This window comes from Tenrec ecaudatus, chromosome 10 (assembly GCF_050624435.1).
Source record: "Tenrec ecaudatus isolate mTenEca1 chromosome 10, mTenEca1.hap1, whole genome shotgun sequence".
NCBI classification, from domain to species: domain Eukaryota; kingdom Metazoa; phylum Chordata; class Mammalia; order Afrosoricida; family Tenrecidae; genus Tenrec; species Tenrec ecaudatus.
This window is the reverse complement of record NC_134539.1, coordinates 136,453,181-136,480,697: the sequence shown is the minus strand read 5'-3', so window position 1 is coordinate 136,480,697 and position 27,517 is coordinate 136,453,181. Positions and strand designations below refer to the sequence as shown.

General features: G+C 47.8%; 4 protein-coding genes across 4 annotated transcripts; all 4 read left to right on the top strand.

Annotated features, from left to right (window-relative positions):
- Positions 1-213: 213 nt before the first annotated feature.
- LOC142458735 (uncharacterized) lies at positions 214-12,209 on the top strand. Its single transcript, XM_075559653.1, has 3 exons — positions 214-586; positions 5,530-5,931; positions 11,656-12,209. The coding sequence occupies exons 1-3, from the start codon at positions 214-216 to the stop codon at positions 12,207-12,209; spliced, it is 1,329 nt and encodes a 442-aa protein (XP_075415768.1).
- Positions 12,210-17,495: 5,286 nt separating this feature from the next.
- LOC142458324 (keratin-associated protein 9-3-like) lies at positions 17,496-18,050 on the top strand. Its single transcript, XM_075559349.1, has one exon. The coding sequence runs from the start codon at positions 17,535-17,537 to the stop codon at positions 18,048-18,050; it is 516 nt and encodes a 171-aa protein (XP_075415464.1). The 5' UTR covers positions 17,496-17,534.
- A 3,419-nt stretch (positions 18,051-21,469) lies between these two features.
- Positions 21,470-21,832, top strand: LOC142458733 (keratin-associated protein 9-3-like). The gene has a single exon (XM_075559652.1). It carries the CDS (start codon positions 21,470-21,472, stop codon positions 21,830-21,832), a length of 363 nt encoding a protein of 120 aa, XP_075415767.1.
- A 2,876-nt stretch (positions 21,833-24,708) lies between these two features.
- On the top strand, positions 24,709-25,263 carry LOC142458322 (keratin, high-sulfur matrix protein, B2A-like). Its single transcript, XM_075559347.1, has one exon. It carries the CDS (start codon positions 24,748-24,750, stop codon positions 25,261-25,263), a length of 516 nt encoding a protein of 171 aa, XP_075415462.1. The 5' UTR covers positions 24,709-24,747.
- The last annotated feature ends 2,254 nt before the right edge of the window (positions 25,264-27,517 follow it).

The window sequence follows — 27,517 nt, the reverse complement described above, 5'->3', positions numbered from 1 at the left end:
CTGCACAACTAAAAACACGCAGAGAGAAATTACTAACCTGACCATGGAATTTCACAACAAATAAACAAAAACAAGGAAATGACTTTGAAACCTAGGCGTGCTCAGTACCTGGTCAGGGTATATAAAGGGCCCAGAGGGAGAGGAAGGCATTCAAACCTGAGAAAACCCACCTGCTGTCAACAGTCCTCCCCCAGACCAGCCCCACCTCCCACCATGACCTGCTGTGGCTCCAACTTCTCCTCCCTGAGCTGTGGGGGAGGCTGCTGCCAGCCCTGCTGCTTCAGAGACCCCTGCTGCTGCCGCCCAGTGTCCTGCCAGACCACCGTGTGCCGCCCTGTCACCTGCGTGCCTCACTGCACACGCCCCATCTGTGATCCCTGCCGCAGGCCCATCTGCTGTGACCCCTGCTGCCTACAGGAAGGCTGCTGCAGGCCCATTGCCTGCTGCCCCACGTCCTGCACGGCCGTGGTCTGCAGGCCCTGCTGCTGGTCCAGCACCTGCTGCCAGCCCATCTCTGTGCAGGCCCCCTGCTGCCGGCCCCCCTGTTGCCGGCCTGCCCCCTGCCGCACCACCTGCACCACCTCCTGCTGCTGAGCCGCCCCTGGTTACCAAGGGTGTCTTGTAGTTTGCTAAAGGCATCCTGGTGCCCCTCAGAGCTCAAGGTAGCACCACATGCACTTTCCTGAGCGGGCCATTCCTCCGCTCCTGAAACTGGTCTGCACTGTCTATGGACAACAGCTATTCTTATGAGCTGAGGGTGGAGAATATGCTGTTTTCCATAGCCTCACATGATCCCAGCCTAACTCCTAGTTCATGCTGTCTGTTTTCTAATAAACTTAATTCTCCCAGCATATAAATCATGGTCTTTGTGATATTTCCTTTCCTTAAATTGTGTCTTGCTGGTGGGTCCAGAGACAGTACAGTCAAAGGAAGATATGGACTAGTCCTCCTGAAGTGGGCTCTCAAATTACAAGGGTCAGTGATGTCTCTAACCACGCTGTAAACGGTGCACACAGAGCACCAGAGCAAAGGGATGCGATCAAGGCTACCTCTTCATCACACCCGTGCCCACAACCATGGGAACTTGTCAAACACCTGAGACTACACCTGAAGTCTGCATTTGGGTTGACGCCAGCCTTCCCATTCTGAGGGACACACCTGTTAGCCGAGCATAGCCAGCCCAGTGTTGTAGAAGTGGGGGGATCTTTAGGGGAGAGCTGGCCAGAAGTTGAAGGGCCATGAGTAGTGTTGTAGAAGTGGGGGGATCTTTAGGGGACAGCTGGCCAGAAGTTGAAGGGCCATGAGTAGTGTTGTAGAAGTGGGGGGAGCTTTAGGGGACAGCTGGCCAGAAGTTGAAGGGCCATGAGTAATGCAAGATGAATGAAGTTATGATTGCTGGTGTGCAGCGGAGACCCAGACAGAAAAGGTGAGCATCCTGAGGTGTAGGCTTTCTTTCTGTACTCTAGGCATTTGTGCACCTGTCCAAAGTAACTGTGCTCTGTTCCCTTTGGTGCCCCACTATCACTGGGAACCCTCTGTCATCCCATCAATTCCGTCTCATAGCAACCTAATATAGGGTGTGTACACAAGAGATCTTTAAAGGAGCGGACAGCGTCATCTTTGTCCTGAAGGATCTGGTGGGTCTGAGTCATGGACTTGGCAGTTAGCAGTCCAACGCTTACCCAGCAGGAGTACCAGGACTCAAGTTCAGGTAATATACCCCCTTGATGTGTTATAGATTCACAATGCCAACTCTTGTGGATAATCAATATTCACTGGTTTTTAAGGGTTGCTTGTATTTGTGTTTAGGCTCTGCCCATAGGTGGCATTTTCTAAGCAAATTAGCCAACCATTGTCAATTTGCATGTGTTTATTGAGTACCGACTGGAACAGCCCACTGAGTTGGCTTCCCTGGTGAAATATGAATGAATAAAAGAGACCCCTTACTTCAAAGTGAGCATAATATATATAGGGGGATAAGGCATTAATAATAAAAATGTCAAATAGTACGTAAACAATGTAGATGTGGGAGAAAAAATAACAGTTAAGATTTTAGAACTATTAGAAAATGCCACGCAATTGGCTGTGGCATATTGTTAAGGGTGGGGGGATAATTGGTTAAATAGGAAGCTGTTTTTGAGGGGGTGGGGTGGCATGGGGCATGTAGATGGGTGTTGATGCCCCACAAATACCTAAAGATGATCTCAGTTGCATAAAGCAAGGTGTCCTCTTGATAAGTTCCAAATTGAACATGATGTTAATTGCTGGTCATCTCCGATGATACGCGTGATTGTATTTCATTGGTTCCACTTGCACAGATAACCATGAAAAGGCCAGTTTTCCACTTTGATCTTTCACCTCCATGATGATATTTGAAACAATGCCGTTGTTAAGCAGAGACACCCCCCACATTTGTTATGCAAGATAGGTTGGCCTTTACCTGAGGAATCTGTTCACATTAGCTGGGGGCTTGTTTTATCCCTGAGGATGGGTTTGCATGACTCTGATCTGTGATGCAGGGCTGTGGTGTTCTAAGCAGGGCTCATGCTGCCACTCATAATTCTGACACAAACGCTTCCCACCGGCTCATCACCAGCTTCAAACCCCTTCACAGAGATTCATGCCTCAAGGGAGGCAGCGCCATCTTCTCCTGGCGGTGTCTTCATTTTATTCCACCCTACTAACAGGACCCACCACGGGGTCATCGTCAATGTGTATGCTGCAGAGGCTGAGCAAGGAAGCTGCTCCTTGCCATATCAAACATGTTGGCTTTCTAGAAACCAAACTGTAGAGCTGATAATAAAGGCACCGTGACCTTTGAAAATTTAGATTTATTTAGATCTATTGCACATATACTCTATTTCATAAATGTACCGATATTTACTTCATGCCTACTTTGTATTTATTTCATAAAGCCTTATAATGTGTTACAAACAGTCAGGCACGGTTCTTAGTGCTTAATGAATCTTAATTAGTTCATTCAGTCCTAGCAGTCACCCTGATAGATACATCCTATTATTAGCTCCCATGGCCACACCCCCAGTCATTGGCAAGACTTTCCGTGAGTGTTGGCTGGTTTCAGGATAAATGCCCCAAGAAAACAGCACATGACTTGTCACCAGTGTCAACCCACTGAGCCATGCTTTCGTGCCTGTGGGGTCAGTTCCTGAATAGCACCGGTGTTTCTCTGTCTGATTTGCGTGCGGTGGGAATGAGTGTCTTCGCGTGGAGGGACTTTAGCAGAGCTCACTGAGGGGATCGGGGGCCCTATCTTTGTGGATCTTTGTAAAGGTGAGATGCGGGTGGGGGACAAGAAAGTCCCTTTGGAATAAGCCACCTTAGGTGAGAAGTGTTTGGAGCTGAACATGGGTTTCGGTTACCGGTCACTTAAAAACGGTTTCAAAGAGACTTCCAAAGGGGTTCCCACTGCAAGCATCTCAAACACAAAGACTCACATGACAGATTATCAGATGATGTGTAAGAACATTAGCAGGGACAATATACAACCTGTGATCTAGCCTCCGATGACCACTGTGTTAGTCTGGGTAGACTAGAGAAACAAATCCAGGGACACACATATGTGTATAAGAAAGAGATTTATATGCAAGAGCAATTGAATATTGAGAAAACATCCCAGCCCAGTCCAGATCAAGTCCATAAGTCTGATATTAGCCCATATTTCTGATATTAATCTATAAAGTCCTCTTCAGACTCATGAAACACATGCAATGATGCCAAATGCAGAAGATCACAGGCCAGTGGGTAGAAAGTCTTTGGATCCAGTGTCATTGGAAACATCTCAGCGCTGGCAGGGGTCTCTCTGTGGTTTCTCTGGCTTCTGAGGTCTGGTTGCGTCCATGTGGCTTGTCTTCTGCAATGTCTCCCTCCCAGGTGTAGCAGAGAGAAAGAGAGAGGTCTTCCACCTCCAAGGAGGAAGTACAGGATTTCCCAGAATTCTCAGGAGAAGGCCATGCCCACACAGAAGTCTCATTGGCTATCTCCAGATTGACAGCCCAGACTCCACCCCTACACTCTCAATCCTTACATTGACACCAGATTAGGTGACTGCCACACCCACTTAGACAAGTCACAGGTGGATCTGAATGAGGGAAAGAATGTGAACCCCGATGGGGTGGACACGTTTCAGCAATGAGTCAGCCGTGGTGCCCCTCTCTGCAGATGTATTTCCCTAATTATGCTGAAGAGCTGAAGCTTTGGGACACTGCATCTCACTCAGTCCATTTAGCATTTTTAAAAATGTTTTGAAATGATGCTTGGCATTCCACTGGGGGACCTTCAGCTGCAGGGTCAGGAGACACATTCTTTCCAAGGATGGGAATGATCCAAGCAAGATCCCAAACCGGGCCAGGTGAGTAATAGGAAGGGCTGAGCTGAACAGGAATGAGGCTGCTTCTCTGCCAGGTTCTGTGATATCTCCTGCCCAGGGCCAGCAGAGCCCTAGCAAAATAGCTGTGTGGCCTCCCTGACCGGGGTCTCCCAAGTGCTGGCAAGGCTGCTGGGTAAACCCTACAAGACACAGCACTCGTGCCTTAGGTGTGATGAAAACAGTTATCAGATAGCCTTTTGCAGCTGATGACTTGGTGGTCATGAGCTGGGCTGCGAACGGAAAAGTCAGTGGTTTGAAGCCACCAGCCGCTATGTGGGAAAGAGATGGAGCTTTCTAGTCCTGTAAATAGCTATACTTTCAGAAACTCACAGGGACAGGTCTATCCTGTCCTCTAAGGTCACTAGGAGCCAGAATCGACTCAATGCCAGTGAGTTTGGTGTGTGTGTGTGTGTGTGTGTGTGTGTGTGTGTGTGTCAGCACACAGACAAGAAAGGCAAGCATAACAAAATAATGTCTTAGCAATAAAACGGGCCTCCTAGACCAGGACACCAGAGCTGCACGCCACCCAAGCTGGAGAAAATAAAACCTCTGAGAGCATCTTGGGGGGTTACTCTAATACCTAGCAACAAGAAGCTTTGGTCCTTCCCTTACCAATTAACATAAGAGCTGGTGTTCTATTTAAGGTGCATTAATGAGCACATTCTACTGTACCAAGGGAAAGGCAAGTGCGTACCTTTGAAGTCTACATGGAAAGGCATGTCTGCTATGGGTCTGGTTCACGTGGTGGCTCTTCCAAAGAGCCAAGCACTGGATCTAGCCAGTGCCCCAGGCATTCCTAGACCTTCAAAGACAGCCTTTCTCTTAAGACCGTTCCACCTAGGTGTCACTGGTGCTACCTACTCAAAGTAATCCAGATTTACTAGCAACCCCCCTGGGAATATCTATTCTTAGGTTCTGGGGGCGAACTGCCTGAAAATATTCATGCTTGAGGATGAGACAAGAGTTGCTTAATGAGAACCTGAGCAGGCCATCAGCAATGTAACATTAGTCAAAACAAAATGCTACTTAATTGGCCAAAAGATAAACAAACAAGGGGAATGATGTACCTGGCCAGGGTATATAAAGGGCCCAGAGGGAGAGGGAGGTATTCAGAACTCAGAAAACCCACCTGCTGTCAACAGTCCCCACCAGACCAGCCCCACCTCCTACCATGACCTGCTGTGGCTCCAACTTCTCCTCCCTGAGCTGTGGGGGAGGCTGCTGCCAGCCCTGCTGCTTCAGAGACCCCTGCTGCTGCCGCCCAGTGTCCTGCCAGACCACCGTGTGCCGCCCTGTCACCTGCGTGCCTCACTGCACACGCCCCATCTGTGATCCCTGCCGCAGGCCCATCTGCTGTGACCCCTGCTGCCTGCAGGAAGGTTGCTGCAGGCCCATTGCCTGCTGCCCCACATCCTGCACGGCCGTGGTCTGCAGGCCCTGCTGCTGGTCCAGCACCTGCTGCCAGCCCATCTCTGTGCAGGCCCCCTGCTGCCGGCCCCCCTGCTGCCGGCCTGCCCCCTGCCGCACCACCTGCACCACCTCCTGCTGCTGAGTAGGGCCTTGACTACCTGAAGCAAAGGATAACCCTCCTGAAACAGCCCTGCTCCCATTCCTAAGAAATTCCCTGCCCTGAGCCATCAAGACCCTTAGCCCACTTCTGAAGGAAGACCCAAGACGCATGGCATCGGCTGGGCTATTCAGCCTGTATCCCTGGGTGGTTCCCAAGTCTTGGAAACAGAACTAACATCCTTCTTCCGATCTGAGATCTTAGGTCTTGTGGTATGTTGATTTTCAAATAAAGAGTTCTTTTTGGGGGCCTTGCAAACACAACTTTGACTTGATTTATTTGTGGGGGGTCCCACCTCTACAACCAAATGGGTCCTGGGGGTGGTTGTGTAATTGATGGGTAAGTTTAAGAAATATCACACAAGACACGCAGGTACTCACCTCTTCCAGGATGACCAGAACCAGAGAGATGGGCGAATGTATTCTCTCACGGGTTTATATAATCTCGGGCATGCAAGCCATGTCATACGCATCAGTAACAGGAGGGGTTGTATTAGAGGCATACACGGAACAGGAAGGGGTGGAGCTAGTGGTAGCCATGCAACAGGAAGGTACTCCCTACCAAGATGGGATGGTTCTAGAGCTAAGATAGCAGCTTAACCTTGGTTGTCTCTGAGCTGAATTGACCTTAAGTGTCCCTGAGCTCTTCTCCAGGGGAACACTCTGTGATCCTTATCAGAAGGGAGCGGCTGTACTTAGGGCGGGGTGGTCTGATCCCTCTTGATGGCAGACAACCTTCAGGCCCACAGCCTTCAAGCAGTAACCTTCAAGCATAGACAGCAGCAATGGTGTACTTGCGAGCAGCACCGTAAAGTCAGCGTGATTGCGAGGGACACCCTAAATGGGGTGGGGTGCATCCTCCACCAGGATCGGCCTCCCAGACCCCTTCAATTCGAGCGTAGAGAACGCGTCCCCATACACTCTCTTCCCAGTTCTCAGTTTCCCACATGGATTCATCCTACATGTTTCTTTAAATATACACACAACCCAATGGACCGGTTGCCCATCACCGGCAAGTCATCGACAGTGTGGCATAGGATAAGAAATTGAAGTTGAGTTTAAAATAGTTCTTTAGGGAAATTCCAGTCAAGTCCATAACAACCCTGCTAAAATGAACACAAAGAAAAACACAACACGCTAGAGAGTGTCAGCAGAGAAGTTGTTACTGATGAGAAGAAGGAAGAAGATGGAAAGAAACTAGCAGTTATAGGGAATACAATATTGGCACGTAGAATTGTGGGAAATTATATTCTTAGCAGTGAGCAAAGGTATGGAAAGAGGGGACTAGAATGGTTGCTTCGAGGATCATTCGGTTGGGAGCATTTGGGTGCACACCTGTACAAGGATGGGAGAAAATTAGGAGAAGAGTGTACCAAGTGCCAAGGAGCTGCTGAAAGCTATGGGGATGTGGATGGATGACAAGAGCTGGACACTCAGAGGAGTGTTATGGCAGCTGCATTCAAACACAGAAGGTCAACGACTAAACACATGACAACTGATTAGGTCACTGCCCTTCTCGGGATTGTACACAGTATGGGCAGAATTAAGGTGGTTATGAAGCAACAGAATAAAAGAGATTACCGAAGTTCAGATTATAGTCCTTGCCCAATGTGGGAAATAAGATCAAAGAAGGAAATATGACTTATTGCAGTTCTGGGGAAATTTTCTTAAAAAAACATTAAAATGTTTAACATATTAATGATTATTTACATTGTGATTGTCTTTAAAAATACTTTTTATTGGGTAAAGGGAGATGGACGGTGTAAGACATGACAAAATAATAATAATTTATAAATTACCAAGGGTTCATGGGGTGGGGTGGGGAATGAGGAGCTGATACCAAGGGTTCAAGTAGAAAGCAAATGTTTTGAGAATGATGATGACAACAAATGTACAAATGTGCTTGACACAATGGGTGAATGAATGGATTGTGATAAGAGTTGTATGAGCCCCCAGTAAAATGACTTTTAAAATACTTTTTATTATGCATTGGGTGAAAGTTTACAGGACAAATCTGTTTTCCATTCAACAATTCATATACATTTTGTTCTGTGACATTGATGGAAATCCTTACAATGTAACAGTGCCCTTCTGTTAGGCAGATAGGGCAGGGATGGGATGTGCGCTGACGTATGCCCAGAGAGCCAAGCGCAGGAACAAAGGGCGGCGAACTGCACATGCCCAGAGGCCCAGGGTTTCCCGCCAGTGGGCATGGGTGGGCGCTAATCCTGGATCAGCCCGTGGACCAGGTGAATTCAATTCAGCCAATGGGGTGTATCTGGGGTCGTCCACCACGCCTCCCCCTGGAATCCTTGAGAAGGCAGGAGCCACGGGGAGAGAGAGAACTTGAGGTAGAACTTGGGAGAGATCTAACATAGATCGCAGGGAAAGAGATCTTTGCGTGACTCTGAGCAGTCTCTGCCAGGCTACATGGTCGGGAGGAGTCCTATGGGTGCCGCGTAAAACCTGAAACTTCTAACTCTCATTAAACTCACTTGGATCATGAGCCAGGCTTCAGCGTGAATTCTTTCTCCAGCGGAGCCAAGGACCCAGGTGCAACTCTAGCCCGGAGCGATCTAACACTTCCTGCCCCCTCCCTGTGTATTGGTTTACATTCATCCTTCCATCTGCTCCCTCCTGAGCCAAGCTTCATTCCTGGGCAAGTGACGCCCTTTTGAGCCCCTGGGGTTGATTGTTCTGCTCTAGGGAGTGGTCCTTCCATTCACCTTACAGGCTTGTCTATCGCTTAGTTGAAAGGTGAGTGCAGTCCCAGAAGGCCACAGGCTCAGGGGTTCCACCAGTCTTTATCAGACCAGTAAGCCTGGTCTTTTGATGATTTTGAGTTTTGTTCTGCCTTTTTTCTTCCTGTTCGGTCCAGGACCTTCTGTGATCCATTTCAGGGCAGTTAGTGGTGGTACTGGACCAGCAGCGCCTGGCATGTCTGGTTTCACACTTGTGGAGGCTCTGAGTGCTGAGGGCTGCCTGGTCCGTTGCCTGTAATTTCACTCTTCTGTGCTTCGGACCAGGACAGACGAATCGCAGCACCTTAGATGGTGGCTCACACCTTCTAGGACCAGCTGTACCAAAGTAGGATGGAGCACAATCATCCTTGTGGATTAAGTTAGGTCAATTGTCCCCAAGAAGATTTACCTGAACCCCCAGCTCCAGTAAGTCTTTCCTGGAAGGTGTTTGGTTTGGGATCAGAAGTTCTCACAACTTTTCCTCTTGTATGTTTTACTATATTCATGGATATAGTTGCAGTACATACACAGCAAACATGCAGAAACACACATATACAAGAGAAAAGAGTCCCATTTGCCTCCCATCTCTGTTCAGCTTCGGTGTCTATCTAAGTGCATAAGCATCGATTCTTATTGCTGAGACTGCAGGATTGCGTATTTAATACTAGTTACTTCTGTTATCTTTAGTTCCGTGCGACTCCCGACGCCTTCCTTTGCCTGGATCCTTTTGTGCTGACTTCACCCTGACGGCACATTCCCTTTTCTTTCACCCAAGTGAATATGGTTTTGAAGACCACTCCACCCAGCATCGAACCTCTCTGTGATCTTAGAGAAAGCACGAAGCCGAGAGATTCGCTTCCGCTAAGTTGCCCTAGAAGCCAGCCTAGTGTAAAGTAAACAGAACTCCTCTGTGAATGAGGAATGAGAGTTGTACACCAAGGCCTTTTAGCTGGAGACTGTGTTTGGAGCAAGACACTTAAAACGCAGCCCTGCCCAGACGCAAGCTTATTTTAACATTAACTGCAGCTGACAGTAAGAGCGGTTGATAGCATAACACCATTGTTTACTTGAGCACTTCGAGGCTGAATGGTTCTACCTGCGCCCAACTCTTTTCCCTGGTAACGCCTTGATGTGCGCCCTGGGGGGAAACGTGAGACAGGAAGTTAGCTCTGGCTTTCTGCAAACACTTTCAGTGCTTTGTGGGTAATAGAATTAAATAAACATGCAGTCGCTGTAATAAGGATGATGGCAGCTTCTACAGGTTTGAAATCAAGTGGTTGGGCAAGATGACTTATTAAGTTTTCCTTTGATCTTCAGGAGCCGATTCCATATACTGTGTTTTCCACTCCTTACCTACAGTCATGCTTGCCTCGTGAGCATCTTTATTGACATTGGCATGAATCATATTCCAATTTAATCCCATCACCGTGCAAACCAATACCTCTTAAAAAGCTATATGTTTGCATTCATGATGGGAAGAAAGAAAAAAAAATCCCACCAAATGCAGTTGTAACATGTTCCTTTGCACCCCGTCCTCTTTTTCCATTTTCTTCTTGTGACCCAAATTTCCAGTGGAAAAGCATACCCTTTCATTTGAAACCCCCAGAAAGTCTTTACACTGTTGTTGTTAGGGGTTGCAGTGTCCCGACCTGTAGTGGCCTCATGCGCAGCAGAAGGAAACACTGCCTGGCCCTGGCCCTGGCCCTCCTCACTCCCGTTCCCAGGCGTGACCCCATCGGGGCAGCCGTGGTGCCAATCCATCTCCTCGACAGACTCTCTTTTTATTTTACTGAAATGGACATCAATCTCTTTGCTTTGATACCTGTTGAATTCTATTTGGCCACCCAGTTCCTAGCCTGCCTTGTAAGCACAGTTCCTAGCCTGCCTTGTAAGCCCAGTTCCTAGCCTGCCTTGTAAGCACAGTGATCCAGACTCAGGGCTTCTTGATTTTACTTACTTGCTGTTCTTTCTCTCTGGTAAATCCCGTCACTACGTTCTTTTGTCTGCTATCCTTTCATAGACCACACAGCCTCGCAACAAAAAAGCGACAGACACTGAAAATCAATTCCACTTTTGAGAAACGAATACTGTCCAGATCATCAACACAGCAGGGTTCCTTTTCTTCTTGAAGAGAAGCATCAGCTCCACTTAGAACCAGACTGATCTTCCTCCTGTTCCTGAATTTGACTCCTATCCCTTCTTAGAAACGGTTGCGAAAAGAAGATCCGCAGCGGAGGGAATGAAACAGGCTTTACTTCCTTCCAAGTGACTACAAATGCTTTCTCATGTCTGAATTTTGGACATCTAGGTGAGAGCACCGAAAGAAATTCTCATGATGCGCCTGACAGAATGTAGCAGGAGTTGCTGTCTGTTCATTGTGGAAATCGTCTCATCATTCAAAACATGAGAATAAAGAGTCTTCTCCAGTGGGCTGTCAGGGGTGGTTTTTCATACTAGAATGAGGGGGAGCCAGGGGGAGAGAGAGAACTTGAGCTTGAGACTCCCCCCACTCATGGGCTTGAGCCTCTCCCCTGTCATGGGCTTGAGACTCCCCCCACTCATGGGCTTGAGACTCTCCCCCACTCATGGACTTGAGCCTCTCCCCTGTCATGGGCTTGAGACTCCCCCCCTCTCATGGCTTGAGCCCAAACAACAGCATTGGGGGATGGGATCCCTAAACCACACAGTTTACATATGAGAGTCACCTTGTCAGGTGATGCATGTCTGACCACAGGTGCACCAGTAGAAATCATAGCATTGTTTGCAGATGAAACATTAGCATTTCTCCTAAGGAGAACATATTTGGTGAGCATTAGCTGAGCCATAAAGAAAAACAAATTTGCAGATACACTTAAAATAACTCAGTATTGGAACCATCAGAGGGCCGCCCCAAAAGAAGACTAACATGATAAGAATGTTGTCTGTCACCGAGGACCAGCAGAGGCCTATAAAAGGCCCCAGGTGGAAGTCACAGCCCAAACCTAGAAACTTCTCCAACCTATCCAGTTCTCAGTTCCACTCCTGATACCATGGCCTGCCTCCACACCAGCTTCTGTGGCTTTCCCAGCTGCTCCACTGGTGGCACCTGTGGCTCCAGCTGCTGCCACCCAAGCAGCTGTGGCTCCAGCTGCTGCCAGCCCACCTGCTGTGAGACCAGCTGCTGCCAGCCCACCTGCTGCCAAAGCAGCTGCTGCCAGCCCACCTGCTGCCAAAGCAGCTGCTGTGGAATTGGCGGTGGCATTGGTGGTGGCATTGGCGGTGGCATTGGCGGTGGCATCGGCGGTGGCCAGACAGGTAGCACCTGCCGTGTCAGGTGGTGCCGCCCAGACTGCCGGCTGGAGGGCACCTCCCTGCCCCCCTGCTGCGTGGTGACCTGCACACCCCCAACCTGCTGCCAGCTGCACCATGCCCAGGCATCCTGCTGCCGCCCATCCTACTGTGGACAGTCCTGCTGCCGCCCAGCCTGCTGCTGCTACTGCTGCGAGCCCACCTGCTGCGAGCCCACCTGCTGCTAATCCACCTGTTGAAAGACTCCTGATGACAACCCCCAGAAATGCTGCTGCCCAACTAGCCACCCTTCAAATGGAGAATCCCAACAAACTGCAGAGCTCCAGTGCCCACAGCCTTTAGGCAAACACCTCCAAAGCTTCCCGGGACAGACATACGGGTCCAGCAGAAAACTAAGAGAAGTCCTCCCACACATGTGAAGAGATGTGGAATCTTTTATAATAAGTGTCATCTGAAATATCTCAGAAAGACATCAACAGCTGTGGGACTTGGATGTTAGGAAAATTTTCATCTGATTTTCAGTGATGACGTTCCTGTGGGAACTGTTTTTTCTCTGGACTTTCTTCATGATATTGGGGTGCTGAGCTTTTTTGAATTCTCAATAAATATGGCATTCTATCATGGTTTTCCTTGACATGTTCTTTAGGAGTGGTTTTTAAAGGGTGGTGATTCTCGGCTTTCCCAACACCTTTCAGCAGAGCACACGGTTAAAAGAGCACATCAGTGTTCAGAAAGGGCTTGTATTTTCCGAGGGCTTTAGAAAATTGTGCAAGATGCTAGGTTAGAGCGCCCAGAAATAAGTTCTCGTTCTCTCTCTCTCTCTCTCTCTCTCTCTTTCTCTCTCACACACACGAATCTCGTGTCCTGTTGAGTGTGTTGCAAAGTCCCCTTGTTACAGAAATACATTACCTTGTGCCCAGCTCCCAGGGGCGTCACCCAGTCTACTTGGACCCCGCCATCCGAGGGCCCTCACCATGGTGAGGACAATGGCAGACGCTGTCACAGCCTCCAACCTGAGTTATGGCCCTAGCTTTGTAACGAGCGCCCTGTGCATTCTTGAGCAAGTCTTTTCACCTGCCTGGCCACCGTGGAAAACATCGGAATTGAGTTGTATGACTTGCAATGGCCCTTCCAGGCATATGATAGCAGATCCTCTATTAAATAAGTGTTTCACTGACAGTTAAAAATACCTAGAGCTTGACAAATGCCTTGCTCTGTATATGTCCCTACTGTGAAGCACTAACTTGTTCCGGAGTCAGCCCATTCTGACTCACGGGGACTGTGTGTGCTACACACTAGAAGCGGTTTCCTTGGCGACTGTAATTGTCATAGAAGCAGATCACCAAGCCTGCCTGCTGCAGTGCTTCTGAGGGTATTTCGAGGGGCATCTTCAGGTTAGAGGTCGAGGGCACACTTAGGGCCACCCAGGGACCTTCCACGGGCAATTCGTTCCTCCAAGCACCACAAAACCGGAATGCACAACAGTCAAATAGTGTCGCATGGGTTAGCAGCCTCTAAGGTGCACAAAGCACATCCCAATAGTAAAAGGAATGAGAGAGCCTGAAATAAAGGCCACTATGTATCCATCACCGCCCCACAAGCTAATTTAATCAGGGATCCTCTATTCACTGAGTGTCTATGTACACCCCGTGACCAACAAACCCAACCCAACACTACTGCTATGGAGAATGTGGGGACAATAGCTAGTGCTCCAGGTGGCCACACGTTAGCTCAACAGGCGTCCCCCCTGGGGAGCACTCACCCCCTGCAAGTAGCAGCGTGGACAGAGGCACTGCGATTGCTTCTAGCTCCCACACCACGTGATCAGAGAGATGCAGTACATGCAATAGCAGCGACCTCATCATGAGTTTGGGCTAGCTATTGTCATGCTGTTGGTGATTTCAGTAGCCCACCTCATTCCAAGTTACAACTGGTATGAAGAGCGCCCCCTACCACCCTCCCGCCCCAAGTGACTTCACCATCAGGTCCTTTCTTGTCCAGCAGGCCGCTGCTGGATGTGGAACTCTGTCCAGGCCCATGGGCTTGAGTCTCTCCCCCTCTCATGGGCTTGAGCCTCTCCCCTCTCATGGGCTTGAGACTCTACCCCTCTCATGGGCTTGAGCCCAAACAACAGCATTCCTCAAAATATGAGGGTGAACAGCAGCTGGTGGTCATGCCTTGAACACGCTCTCATGTCTTGTGGAGGAAAAAACGAGGGTTTGTCATAGGATGCATACAAATGAACATGGTAGTGGCCCGACGCCATGCCTATCTCTACCCTACTTTCCAAAGAGAGTTCTGGAGTGCTAGGAAGATAAAGGTAAAGACGTGTCATGGCATTCCTCTTCCAAGGGGTAAAAATCTTGGGTCATAAAATCCAGCCGTGGGGCCTCTACACATACAGTTTTCTGAGAATGAGAGCAAGGCATCCCTTGGGGTTGGAAGTGACTCTGGTGGGGCACAGCTTCTTGGGTCTATGCAACTGTGTGTGAAGAATACGGTTGGATGTTCCTTCAACTTGGAAGCACCAAGAAGACCCAGGCTGGCCATTAGGAGAGTAGGAAAGACACTATCACCTGGTTTAGGATGAAAGGTCGCAGAGTCAGAAGTCTTGGAAGCTTTCATGTGACGCAGCCGCGGTCACTGGGTTGGGAGCCCTGACAGATGCGCTGGGTGAGAATGGTGAGTGCACCCATTTGGCTGCTGAAGTGGTAACGCCTTATGACTCAAAAATGTGAGTATGGCAGATGCAACTGGGTTATAGAACTGATAAAAGGAAGATTAAGGAATGGGGTGAAACTCTGATACTAGTAAACTAAAAACAAAGTGTTATCTGAAACAACTCAGAGTGCTAAGTCCACAAATAGAAATCAGATATTCCCAGGTGACCAACCCATTATGGTACAGCAGTGATCTGGTTGCCATAACTTTAAATGCAGCCATGAGAAACCAAGAGGAATAGCATAGTTTTACAGGTGTTATATTAAAATCTAAAGAGACGGGAACTTTTCTCCACCTAGAAGACTAAGGGTCGGGATGGCCAGCAATTGAAAAGGGGAAAAAAAAACCCTACAATAAACAGCTTAAATTCTTTTGAATTTCTAATTCTTGTCCCACGGGAAGCAATAAAAAATAAATGGATTTGAGTGGTTGTAGGAAGCAGGATTTTGCTTATATTCTACTTATTTGGGGTGCAAGGGAAGGAGTCTTTAGTTCAAGTTAGTCTTTCTTCTGTGGCGAAGGGTGGCATCCTCAAATTTTCTGTCTTAAACACTATTCTTGATTCTCTAAGAATAACTAGACACCATTCAGGCCTCCCTCAGACATACCTTGGGTCCAGGTTTAGACCCCTACAATAACTCGCACAAAGGAAGTCACCAATTTTTTGGTTTCCTACACTAAACTGTAGTCTACGAAGCGTGCGATAGCCTTATGAAAAAGTTGGAAACATCGTGACAGTGAGCAGAATGTGGTCAGAGACACAGGAAGCAAGCGAGCGCTTACGATTGGACAAAAAGCACCGATAGACTTGCTTGGCTCCAGGCGGCCGCAAATCTTCATTCTGGAAAAATTTTTAAAGCACTATCCGTGAAGAATAATAAAGTGATGCTCAACAAAATGAGGTGTACCTGCATTGGGAAGGTGTTAGAAGTCCCCAGCCTATGACATATTGAGGGAGATGACATAAGCAGTGCTCCTTGAGGAAGGCCGATTGACCATGCTGCGGTCTCCAGTGCTCGGGTCAGGATGTATTTTCAATTCCTCAAATGTCTGAGCCCTCTGCAAGGCGAAGTTTTCTTTTAGGATCAAAATTTTTAGTAGATTTAGATGCAAATGTACAGGTCCTGAGATTGTAATGACAAATGCACCTACTTCAAGCATCCATCGATGAAAACTTAGCCAATCCGACAATTTATGATACAAGCTTCCAGATGGCAAAGTGGGTTTTGTATTGAATTGCTAACCTCAAGGTCAGCAGTTGGAAACCATCAGCTGCTTCATGGGAGCAAGAAGAGGCTTTCTACTTTCATGAAGAGTTACAGACTCAGAAACGCATGGGGGCAGTTCGACCCTGTCCTACAGGGTTGCTAAGATTTGGAATCAACTTGATGGCAGTGAGTTTGGTTTTTGTTTTGTTTTCAAGGACGGGACGCAATAAATTCACAGTGAACCATACCTTTCAATTAAAATTGAGATGGAATTTGAAAACATGAGGTCATAGCCTTGTGTTCACTCTAAGCTCCGCCCTTTCTCTGACTGTCAAAAACCCCCATGAAGTGAGGGACCGTCAGGGCTGGACGGATGAAAGGGGAAAGGAAGGTGCAACATTTAGACACAAGGGAAAGTTGATTTCAGGAAAGCTTAACAGTGGCAGTTGTTGAACATCATGATGAACATCATTAACGTCACCAAACTACAAATGTGAAGAATTTAGAAAGGCAAATGCTTTGTTACCTATATATTTACCTTTTTTGGGGGGGGAAGCAGCGGGGGATATGTTTATTTAAAAAGTGGGGGATTTTTCACATCTGTTTTTTTCCCCTCTGGTTTTCCTTAAAATTGTTGCTAAGATCAAAAAAGAGGGAGTTTCCCATACCGGTTCAAAGAACTTACTCTGGGGTTAGTTGGTATGGATTCAAATCCGATTCACCCTGTGATGGTGTAAACGTGGGCAAGTTGTTTAAATCAGTTTGCAGTTCAGTTTTGTCATGTAGATAATGGGAACGGAACTCTTAGTCACCTCTTGGGATCACTATGAAATTTAAAGTGAATTGGTACTACAAAATACTTAAAACCATTTAGACACATCATAAACAAATACTCAAATAAACAAGTTACCTTTAATAACAATGTATTCACATTTCCTACTCCAGGAGGGGAAATAAAGCAAAAACAAAGTATCCCTTTGTGGTCAGCAGAGTCTAAACCAAGTACCTCAGCATCTAAGTGAAGGGGAGAGAGGTAGAGTAGAGGAACAGTCCACCTCAGAGCCCTGCTGCAGGGGTCACTGAGGGGTGGAATGCAGCGGCCCAATTAGCAGGGTCAACCCTGCGGAACACTGACACTCAAATGAGGTATCAGTCCATTGTTACTTGAGCAACAAGCCCCCCAAAAAATTCTAACTTCTTGTTTGGGCTTTCTTCCCCTCTATTATTAATTTGGAGTTAATAGCTATATCACACTATTCCACAGTTCAATTACGTCCAGCAGAATTGTACAATTGCTACCACACTCAGTTTCCAAACATTCGAATATAGACGATTAGGTTTTATATACCAAACAAGCCCTGATGACTACTTGGTCATGAAGAAGAATCCTAATTGAAGACTAATAAAATCAACTTTTAAAGGCTTTCAGAAGATTGCACAAATAACTCAGGGGCAGACCAATCATCACGCAGAGCAAATTATTTAAACATAAACAAGGAAGACACTTGGGAAATTATGTAAATAGTAGCTCTCCAAGGATTATAAAAGGCCCCAGGTGGAAGTCACAGCCCAAACCTAGAAACTTCTCCAAGCTACCCAGTTCTCAGTCCCACTCCTGATACCATGGCCTGCCTCCATACCAGCTTCTGTGGCTTTCCCAGCTGCTCCACTGGTGGCACCTGTGGCTCCAGCTGCTGCCACCCAAGCAGCTGTAGCTCTAGCTGCTGCCAGCCCACCTGCTGTAGCTCCAGCTGCTGCCAGCCCACCGGCTGTGGCTCCAGCTGCTGCCAGCCCACTTGCTGTGAGACCAGCTGCTGCCAGCCCACCTGCTGCCAAAGCAGCTGCTGTGGAATTGGCGGTGGCATTGGCGGTGGCATCGGCAGTGGCATCGGTGGTGGCCAGACGGGTAGCACCTGCCGTGTCAGGTGGTGCCGCCCAGACTGCCGGCTGGAGGGCACCTCCCTGCCCCCCTGCTGCGTGGTGACCTGCACACCTCCAACCTGCTGCCAGCTGCACCATGCCCAGGCATCCTGCTGCCGTCCATCCTACTGTGGACAGTCCTGCTGCCGCCCAGCCTGCTGCTGCTACTGTTGCCAGCCCACCTGCTGTGAGCCCGCCTGCTGTGAGCCCACCTGCTAAAGGCCACACTGCTGGACCACTGACAAGTTCTTGACCTTCCATTTGATTTTGTCGGGACGCCTCGGAGACCTGTCTGATCCCAATTGACACCGCAGGTTCTCTCTACTGAGGATGCCAAAATACAAATCCGACTCAAAAAATTAGAAAAGCAAGTTTCCTAGGGTCCTCAGCAGGTATCAGACCCTATCTCTAAGGCTCAGGAAACTCTACCTTCTTCAACCCAAGATCCGGCAGAGGCACTTCCTATGAGGCGGGGATGTCACTCCACCAACAGCCAATAAATTATATTATTCTGATGTAGCAAATATGTCTTTGTTTCATCACTGAGTGGGTCACGGTGTATTTTTTATGCAAAGATGTGGGTTTAACTTGTTTTTGATACCAGGCCCCACTGTCCTGATCCCTCATGCCAGGAAATTGGATTGGGTCCAGTGGCGGCTCATCCCCATAAAAGATACAGTAACTGGGGTTTCCAAGCCCCCTCCCCCCCACCACCCGCCATGGGGCAGATGCCCCACTACCATTTCCTGATCTCCCACGGCCCTTTTTACAACCATAGGGTGGAGAAGCCAGAACCTTGGACTCTAGTCTTGAACCTGACTGGTTGCTCTGCTGAGTTAGAGGACTCCTCTCTCTGACAGTCTTTACTGTACATGACTGAATGAGTCCCACATGGCATTCTGGGTAGAGTAAGAGAGAGAAAAGGCAGAAACATCTCCCCAAGGCAATAGGCTCCCAAAGTCTGTGCTCCAAGCTTCTCCCCCAACCCAACCCCACCGGACAAAAGGCAAGTTCCGCTCTACTTTTAGAATAAACCGGCCTAGTTTCAAATGCCACCTTAACAGACATATGCAGCATCTGTTATGTATAAAGGTGCTTGTATACACCTGTGCGCACACATTAAGTTTATACTCCACTAAACACAGGTATCCAGGAAGGTTGCGCTCTTTTCCAGGCAGGATCGGGGTTGCTCCTTGGTTCTTTGAACTCAACGAGCCGAAAGTGTTTTCTAATGAAAAAACGACCTTGGGTAAAACTGCAATGATTATGCATCCGAGGGCTAATTAAAAGGGGGAGATCGGAAAACCTGAGTAAAAGATGGAATGCAGGCAAAGAATCCACTTCCTGAAAATAATTCAGACATGACCCTTGAATCACAGAGCAAAGCGGGGGAAAGCATGCTGTCCTCTGGGCCCCTGCGTCCTGTGTGATGCCCGTCACAGTCCAGCACACCTGGTAGAAAACGAAACACATCAGCAGATGACTGTGGCAAAACGCAGACTCAGCTTCTCCTCATCACTAGCCCCCACTAGTCACGCATCCATTCATTTCCTCGGCAAGCACTGAGCGCGCATCTTCCAGCAGGGTGGTCTGCGTAGGTGCTGTGTAGGATACCAAGGGGACCAGTCTTGGGCAGTGCATGCCTCTGAGGCATGAATGACCTTATAGAGCAACTAAACAATGTTAGCCCTGGATGATGTCCGAGAAGTGATGTCTCTTTACAGGTGAACAAACCAATGCGCTCTAGGGATTTAGGGACGTGTCTCAGGTCGCATGGTCAACTAGTAGTAGAGCCAATTTAAGAAGCCCAGTTAGTTTAATTCATTCTCAGTTGAGCTTAGTCCCTCATACTACGTGACCCTTCCTAACAGCCTCAGCATAACCCCATTTAAGTTCTCTTTCCGGGGGTGGTGGTGGTGGTGGTGGTGGTGGTGGTGGTGGTGTGTGTGTGTTATTCTTATTGCCAAGTTGATTCGGACTCATAACAACCCCAGAAGACAAAGTAGAATTGCCCTGGTGGATTTCCAAGATGATAACTCTAAGGGAGTAGAAAGTTTCATCTTTTGGAAAGCACCAGCTTCTGGTGGTTCGAACTGCTAACCTAGTAGTTAGCAGCCCCACATGCAATGCACTACACCACCAAGGAGTCCTCTCTGTTATATATTATGTGAAAGATATTATCTATAGAGAAATATGTTTCACACATATATTTGTGTGTGTATATGTATTTTAAACTCACAACCTGAAAACTACTGAGGAGAGAAGACAGAATGCTTCATGATATGATCATCCTCTGGGGTATTGTACAGCAATTAAAAAGAATGAGAAGTACATATAGCAGACCCAACGTTTATTTAAATAGAAAATGTATGTCTATATTTGCTGGTTTATATTTGCAAAAGTATGGGGGAAAGAGTAGAAAAATGCACCAACCTGTTAGCATTGAGTAAATCCACACCACTACTTTGGGGAGGGAAGTATGTAGAAGAGGGGGGCATTGATTTAACTTTATATCCCTCTGACTGCTTGACACTGTTGACTGGTGGCGTGGTAGAGTTAGTATTGGACTGATAACTGCAAGGTCAGCAGTTCAATCCCTCTAGCCACCCCTTGAAAGAAAGATGAGGCTGCCTGCTCCTGTACAGATTTTCACTCCGAAAAGCCCCATAGAGGGCCGCTCTGTGTCAGAATTAACTCTATGGAGGTGGTGGGTGGTGGTACTATTTGGTTTGTTACAGATTCTGTTTGCTGTATGCGTCACCAGCTGATTCTGATTCACAGTGACCCTATCTGATCGCATAGAACTGGTTCCTTAGCATTTCCTAGCTTATCATCTGTTTGGAAGTAGGGCAACAGCTCATTTCCTCTGCAGAGTAGTTGGTGGGCTTGAACCACTGGCCTTGCAGCTCGCAGTTGAGCACTTAACCTTTGTGCTACCAGCACTCTTTCATCCATATCAGTGTATGTATTTTAATTGAATAGAGTCAAGAACCGCTACAAGCAAAGGCATGATGGGCTTCGGTTGAGACCGCAGGCATGGATGGCTGAAGTCAAGAGTACCGTGTAAAGCTCTCAGGGCCCCACGAACACAGAAAGGCCTCCTTCCTTTGGCTGTTGGAGTTGAGAGTTCATATTTTAATAACAGTCAGTATTAGTCTTCCCCAGTCTGGATATGTTGCTTTGATGTCAAGATCCTGAACTGGGTGACGAGGTTTGAAGGAAATACTTCATTCTGACTAACTCTTCCTAAAGGTTACCAAAGGACATGTATGACAGGGAGAGTCAGAGCAACCCGCGGCCCAGTGGTCCAGTCTGCCATGTGACTTCACCAAGAGGGACTGTCATGATTGGCTTCCATGGGGAGCCTTCACTTAGACCAGAGGGTGCAGAAGAAGCCTAGTAAGATTTAATTGAGCAGTGACCAACCCAGGGTGTTCAAAGGCTATTTATAACTTTCCTAAACAACTCAGATGGTAACCAATCAGAGACTGACTTTGTCATGGGTATGAAGGAAAGATGCCAACTTGTGATGCAAATATGCAGCTCTAGGGAATATATAAAAGGTCTTAGGTATAAGTCACAGCCCACACCCAGAAATTTCTCTAAGCGACCCAACCTTCAACCCAATTGCTGACCCCATGGCCTGCTGCTCCACAGATGGGAAATCAACTTCCAGCTGCTGCCAGCCAAGCTGCAGTGAGACCAAATGCTGCCAGTCTACTTGCCAAGCCAGCTGCTGTGGGACTAGTGGTGGCACCAGCTGTGGCCAAGCGGGTGGCAGTGGAGCTTTGACCTGCCGTGTCAGGTGGTGCCGGCCAGACTGCAGGGTGGAGGGCACCAGCCTGCCCCCCTGCCGTGTGGTGACCTGCACACCCCCAACCTGCTGCCAGCTGCAGCATGCCCAGGCGTCCTGCTGCCGCCCATCCTACTGTGGACAGTCCTGCTGCCGCCCAGCCTGCTGCTGCCAGCCCACCTGCTCTGAGACCACCGCTAAAGATTAGGATGCCAATCAGCTAGGAATATGAGGAGCGGGGAGCGAAAGGGCACTCACCTACATGCCCGTTTTTCAATGAAATACTTTGTATTCTCTACCAGCCAAAACCAAAAGTCTCAGGAGTCTCTCAGAGGTGCTTAATGAACTCACTGAAAACAGGCACCGAGCAGAGTGTCCTGCCTGGCGTCAGCAGGGTACCCGGATGGGCAGGTCTGCATTTCAGGGGCATCCCTGGCCTCCTCCTAATTTCACCACGGCTACATCTTTCTGGACCTGCTCTCTTCTTGAATGTATTCTGTTGGTTACAAATAAACATCTTTAACTCCGCAAAGCAAACTGAGTGACTGCCGTCCTTTTAGCTGTAATTGGTCTACCTATAGCTGGAATTCAAGCAGAGCGGATTTACATTTTTTTATGAAATCAGAGCATCTGCATAAAATACAAGCCAGAAAGGTTATATGGAAATTGAATTATTCTTGAGTACATCAATTAATAAAATTCTCTGTGTATTAAATACTATTTATAGTTCATTAAATGCTCATGTGCTCTGACATATTACAGTTAGGTCTAGATTGATAAGACCCCTTTAGCTAAAATGCTAGGTTGATCAAAGCTATGGGATGCCTACCTAGGGGTTAGGATAACATCTCTCATCTCTCTCTGTAGAATATACTAGATGTTCTTTTTCATGCATACCCAGTATCTACAAAAAATTTGTTACCTACTAAAAGCATTAAAAACACAGCCACCTGCTACAATTCTCAAGAGCATTTGGCCCCTTCCTGTGCCTTAGCTTATCACATTCTTTCCTCCTCTGGTTTCCAAATCACTCTCTATATTCCAACTCCTCAAATCCACATACCCTCACTTTAAGCACAGTAAGGTGTGTCTCTGGTCTAGATGAAGTAGAAGTATGGAGAGTACTGGGTCCACCCATCACTATTTGTGGGACAGATGACTGTCAAAACCTGAAATAATGATACAGTATTTTTTTACTTTGCAACCCAACTTAAGAAAATTCTTTTAAGAAGTCAAAGATGCATGTCGCTGTTCTTTAAAGTGTTGATGAAAAAGAACACCACTTTGACGACTAAGTCATGGTATTTTGAATTGCCTCTGGAGCATGCGAGATTTGAACAGTGAATTGGAGGGACCAGAGAAGAATCCATGCATTCGATGTGGGGTGCTGGTGAGGAGTGTTGAAAGAACTGTGGATGGCCAGGAGAATAAAGCCCAAAACCAAACAGCTTTCTCTCTTGGAAGAAACACAACCAAGTTGCTCCTTAGAATCGAGAATGGTAAGAGTTTTGTCTCACATACTTCGAACAGGTTGTCATGAGAGATGAGCCCCTGGAAACGGACTTACACTTGGTAAAGGAGAAACCAAAATCAAAATACTGAAAGTAAACAAACTCATGGTGCTCGAGTCGACGGTGACTCAGAGCCACCCTGTAGGCCAGGGGAGAACCGCCCCTGGGAGGGTCCGAGACGGTCACTCTTTCTGGGAGGAAAGCGATCCCAGACTAGATGGATTGATACAGTGGGTGCAACTCGGCTCAGACACAATTACGAGGGCTGCTGTGGGTCGGAAGTGACTTGAAGGTACAGGGCCACCTCACCAAATCGTAGCGTGTAGACATGCTCAATTGTCTGTTAGAATGTCTAGCAACTGGTCAAAAATTTATGCTAATTAAAGAGAGAAAGTCAGCACATAGCACAACAGCTCCCAAATGGCTTTGTCCACTTATTTTTCAATCCATCGTTCAAACAGTGTTTGAAATGCATAAGGAATGACGGAGTAGGCCAAGTACTTTACAATATCTATGTTCCCAGTTACTTACCAGCTCCCTGCACTGACCTCCGCCATTGCACCGTGGCAACCAGCGATCACGTGCAGGAAGGAGAACTTCAGAGACGGATAGACTAGATGGGAGTGTGCTCTTCAAAGTACCGCCAGTCCTAAATGTGTACATGCGCGCGCGCGCGCGTGTGTGTATGTGTGTGTGTGTGTGTATTTCCTGATCCTTGGGTTAACTATTAAGTCTAGGAAGAAGTCACTCAGCATTTTCTAATCTTCTGTCTTCCACAAGAAATAAGATCTCCCTTCAGGAGAGGAACCTCAGCTTGCACGGCCAACTTCACTTCATAACTTTGTCGGTGCTTCCAGGTGTCCATGACTCATGCCTTTCAAAAGCATATTCCATAGACATTTACGAAGCTCGCCCCCCCCCCCCCCAAGCTAGGCCCTCTATGGAATACTTTCATGAAGATGTGTCGTTTCATTCAAGGGAAAAGATTTCTAGCAGAAAACATGAATGTCATTTTACACATTTCAAAGGCGCAGAAAGCAACAAAACTGCCATGGTGTTCATTTGATTTGATGTCGGAGTAAATGAGCTGGCACCTCTCATCGTGGGTGGCCAAGGTATCCCTTTCACGTGGTAGAGGTTCCGATGTTCTAAATGCAAGGGTTTGAAGCCGATATCCCCAGGAGAAAACAAAAAAACAGGCATGAAAAATAAGAGCACTATCGCCTTTAACTTTAGACATACAGGTATCCTGTCACGTGGGATTACTCCCTATTAAAAATTAGGCTGCCAGATTGCACTAAAGTGGAAGGACTCTTTGAACCTGGGAAAGCACAGGCGTCCTCCAAAGAGCAAAGGCCAGAGATGATGAATCCTGATGAAACTATAAAACAGAGCAATTTTCAAATGGCTACTCATGATGTGTCACAAATATTTCAATATACGCCAATCAGGGGACCACTGAGGAACAAATTTAAACAAAAACAAGGAAGATATGTTAAGAATTTTATAAATAGCTGCTGGCCAAGATATATAAAAGGCCCCAGGTGGAAGTCACAGCCCAAACCTAGAAACTTCTCCAAGCTACCCAGCTCTCAGTCCCACTCCTGATACCATGGCCTGCCTCCATACCAGCTTCTGTGGCTTTCCCAGCTGCTCCACTGGTGGCACCTGTGGCTCCAGCTGCTGCCAGCCCACCTGCTGTAGCTCCAGCTGCTGCCAGCCCACCAGCTGTGGCTCCAGCTGCTGCCAGCCCACCAGCTGTGGCTCCAGCTGCTGCCAGCCCACCTGCTGTGAGACCAGCTGCTGCCAGCCCACCTGCTGCCAAAGCAGCTGCTGTGGAATTGGCGGTGGCATCGGCGGTGGCATCGGCAGTGGCATCGGTGGTGGCCAGATGGGTAGCACCTGCCGTGTCAGGTGGTGCCGCCCAGACTGCCGGCTGGAGGGCACCTCCCTGCCCCCCTGCTGCGTGGTGACCTGCACACCTCCAACCTGCTGCCAGCTGCACCATGCCCAGGCGTCCTGCTGCCGCCCATCCTACTGTGGACAGTCCTGCTGCCGCCCAGCCTGCTGCTGCTACTGCTGCGAGCCCACCTGCTGCGAGCCCACCTGCTGCGAGCCCACCTGCTGAAAGCAATGCAGCTGGTTTCCAATTTGCTCAGGACACAGGCTACCTGAACTGATGGTCTTCTCCCTCACTTCTGGACTATGGGACCAGCTTTTATGGCAACTAACCAGTATATGAGCCTCACAGCTCTACGCGACTACTGTCTGCAATCCACGCTTTGAACCTCCACTGAAGAATACAGTATTGCTTTGAATACAGTATTTCTGATTTTCCAGTTGAGTTGAAAGGGAGTGATGTGTTGTAAAATTCATCCTTAAGAACGGATCACAAGGTTAAGTTTGCCTTTTTGTGTGTGGTCTACTTTTAGTATCTATTTACCTACATTTGTTTCTCTGAAACCAAAGGCACTAGAGTTTAAGCTCGGGAAACTTCTTCAGATGTCACTGTGAAGAATGGAGGGTATTTCCCATCATTCAGCTTCTAAGAAGAAGGCTGGAGTTTTCCACGGTTCCACACGTTATTCTGTCCTTTGGCTCACAATGATTTTCCCCATTGGTTGTTTTAATGATATTGGTGATGCTGTCTCTTCCGTCCTTTCCTAATAAATGGCATGGTCTGAGCAAAGAAAGCACCGTCTGTGTTTTGATTGTACACAAGGTGGACTGGCTGCTGATAGTTAAGAAAATCTACTTTAAAAAAGCTTACTTGCTTCTGTTATTAAAAGACTGAAATTACAGATAGTACATCCACGTACTGTACACAATAGATGTTTCTGGACCACCCACTTCTCAAGCAGGGGCTGGGGGAACCAGAGAGGTGAAGAAGAAATAGTTCCTTTCTCGGAAGAAGTTGTTATCTGGAAAGAGAAACCACACGTGTGAAAATAGCTCTATAAAATTTGATGAGATAAATTGCATTCTCTCGGCGGTTGGAAGAAGACTTTCTCTTAGAACAGAGGTTCTCTACCTTCCTCATGCGGTGACCCTTTCAGACAGTTCCTCATGTGGTGGTGACGCCCCCCCCCCCCAGCCATCACATTATTTTCATTGCTACTTCATCACTGTCATTTTGCTGCTGTTATGCATCAGGTGACCCCTGTGAAAGGGTCGCTCAACCCCCAAAGGGGTGGAGACCCACAGGTTGAGAACCGCTGTCTTAGAGGGGTAAGGCATGTTGCTTTGTCTGCCACCATGCCTTCATAGACCAACGTTCAATCAGCGAATTCTCATGTAACAGCCAGAAAAGCCCGTGAGAAGGATGTTAAAGAATGATACACAGGACAAACAGAAGACTATTTCTATTTAGAAAGAAAATTGGGATAAAAAGACAAGAAACTTAGTTAGGTGGTCATGCATTTTCTATTTAACCTCCCCCCTCCCTTCTGCATTGAGCTATCAAACTCACAGAATTCTTTGGGTCACAGGAGGGTTGAACCTTAATGATGGGCTTGAGTTTCGTGTCTGGGTTGATGTGAGGGGGAAAAAGAGAGATCCCCGAAATCCAAGAGAGCAGGAACCACGAAAAATAAAGTCGGAGGAATGTGCAGAAGCTACGGGGAGGCTTGATTAGCACTGGTTGTAGAAAGTAGTGTTTTTAGTGTGCGGATTTCAAAGCAGCAGACCACACTCCATGAACATGAGTTCAAAGGAGAAGGCACCCCTTTTTGTGGGTCAGGGCAAGTAAGGGCTGGGTGGTAGCAGCAGGGTCAGGGAAGACTTTCCAAGGGTGGTCATCTTTGAGTTGGGTCTTGAAGATCATTCGATGTACAAAGAAAAGAGTGAGTCTAAAAGAGTCCGAGAGACCACCAAGACCCGTGCTGCCTGCAAACTCAGCTCCCGGCCCTGAAGGCCAGGCTGACTCATGGTGACCCCGCACAACAGGTGCAACTACGTGTGTGGGTTTCTGAGACTGGAGCTTTATGGGAGTAGAGAGTCTTTTTTTTTCTCCCAAGAGCAGCTGGTGGTTTCAAGCTGCTCAGAAACCCGCAGGGGCATTTCTACCCATCCTACAGGGGCGCCATGAGTCAGAATCAACTCAGTGGCAGTGAGTTTGGTTTAATCCTACTCATGTGTTTGTGCAGACTCTGCGCACACACCAATAGGCAGTTGTGAACAGATCGGGGGTACACTGTGTAGTTTAAAACCATGGAAGGTGTGTATCGGGGTTGTATCCTTTCACCTATACACCAAGCAAATAATGTGAAAAGCTGAACTATATGACGGATGTGGCATTGGGGTTGGAGGAAGACTCGTTAACAACCTGCAATATGCGCATGGTATTACCACCTTGCTTGGTCAAAGTGCTTGCTGCGGTACGT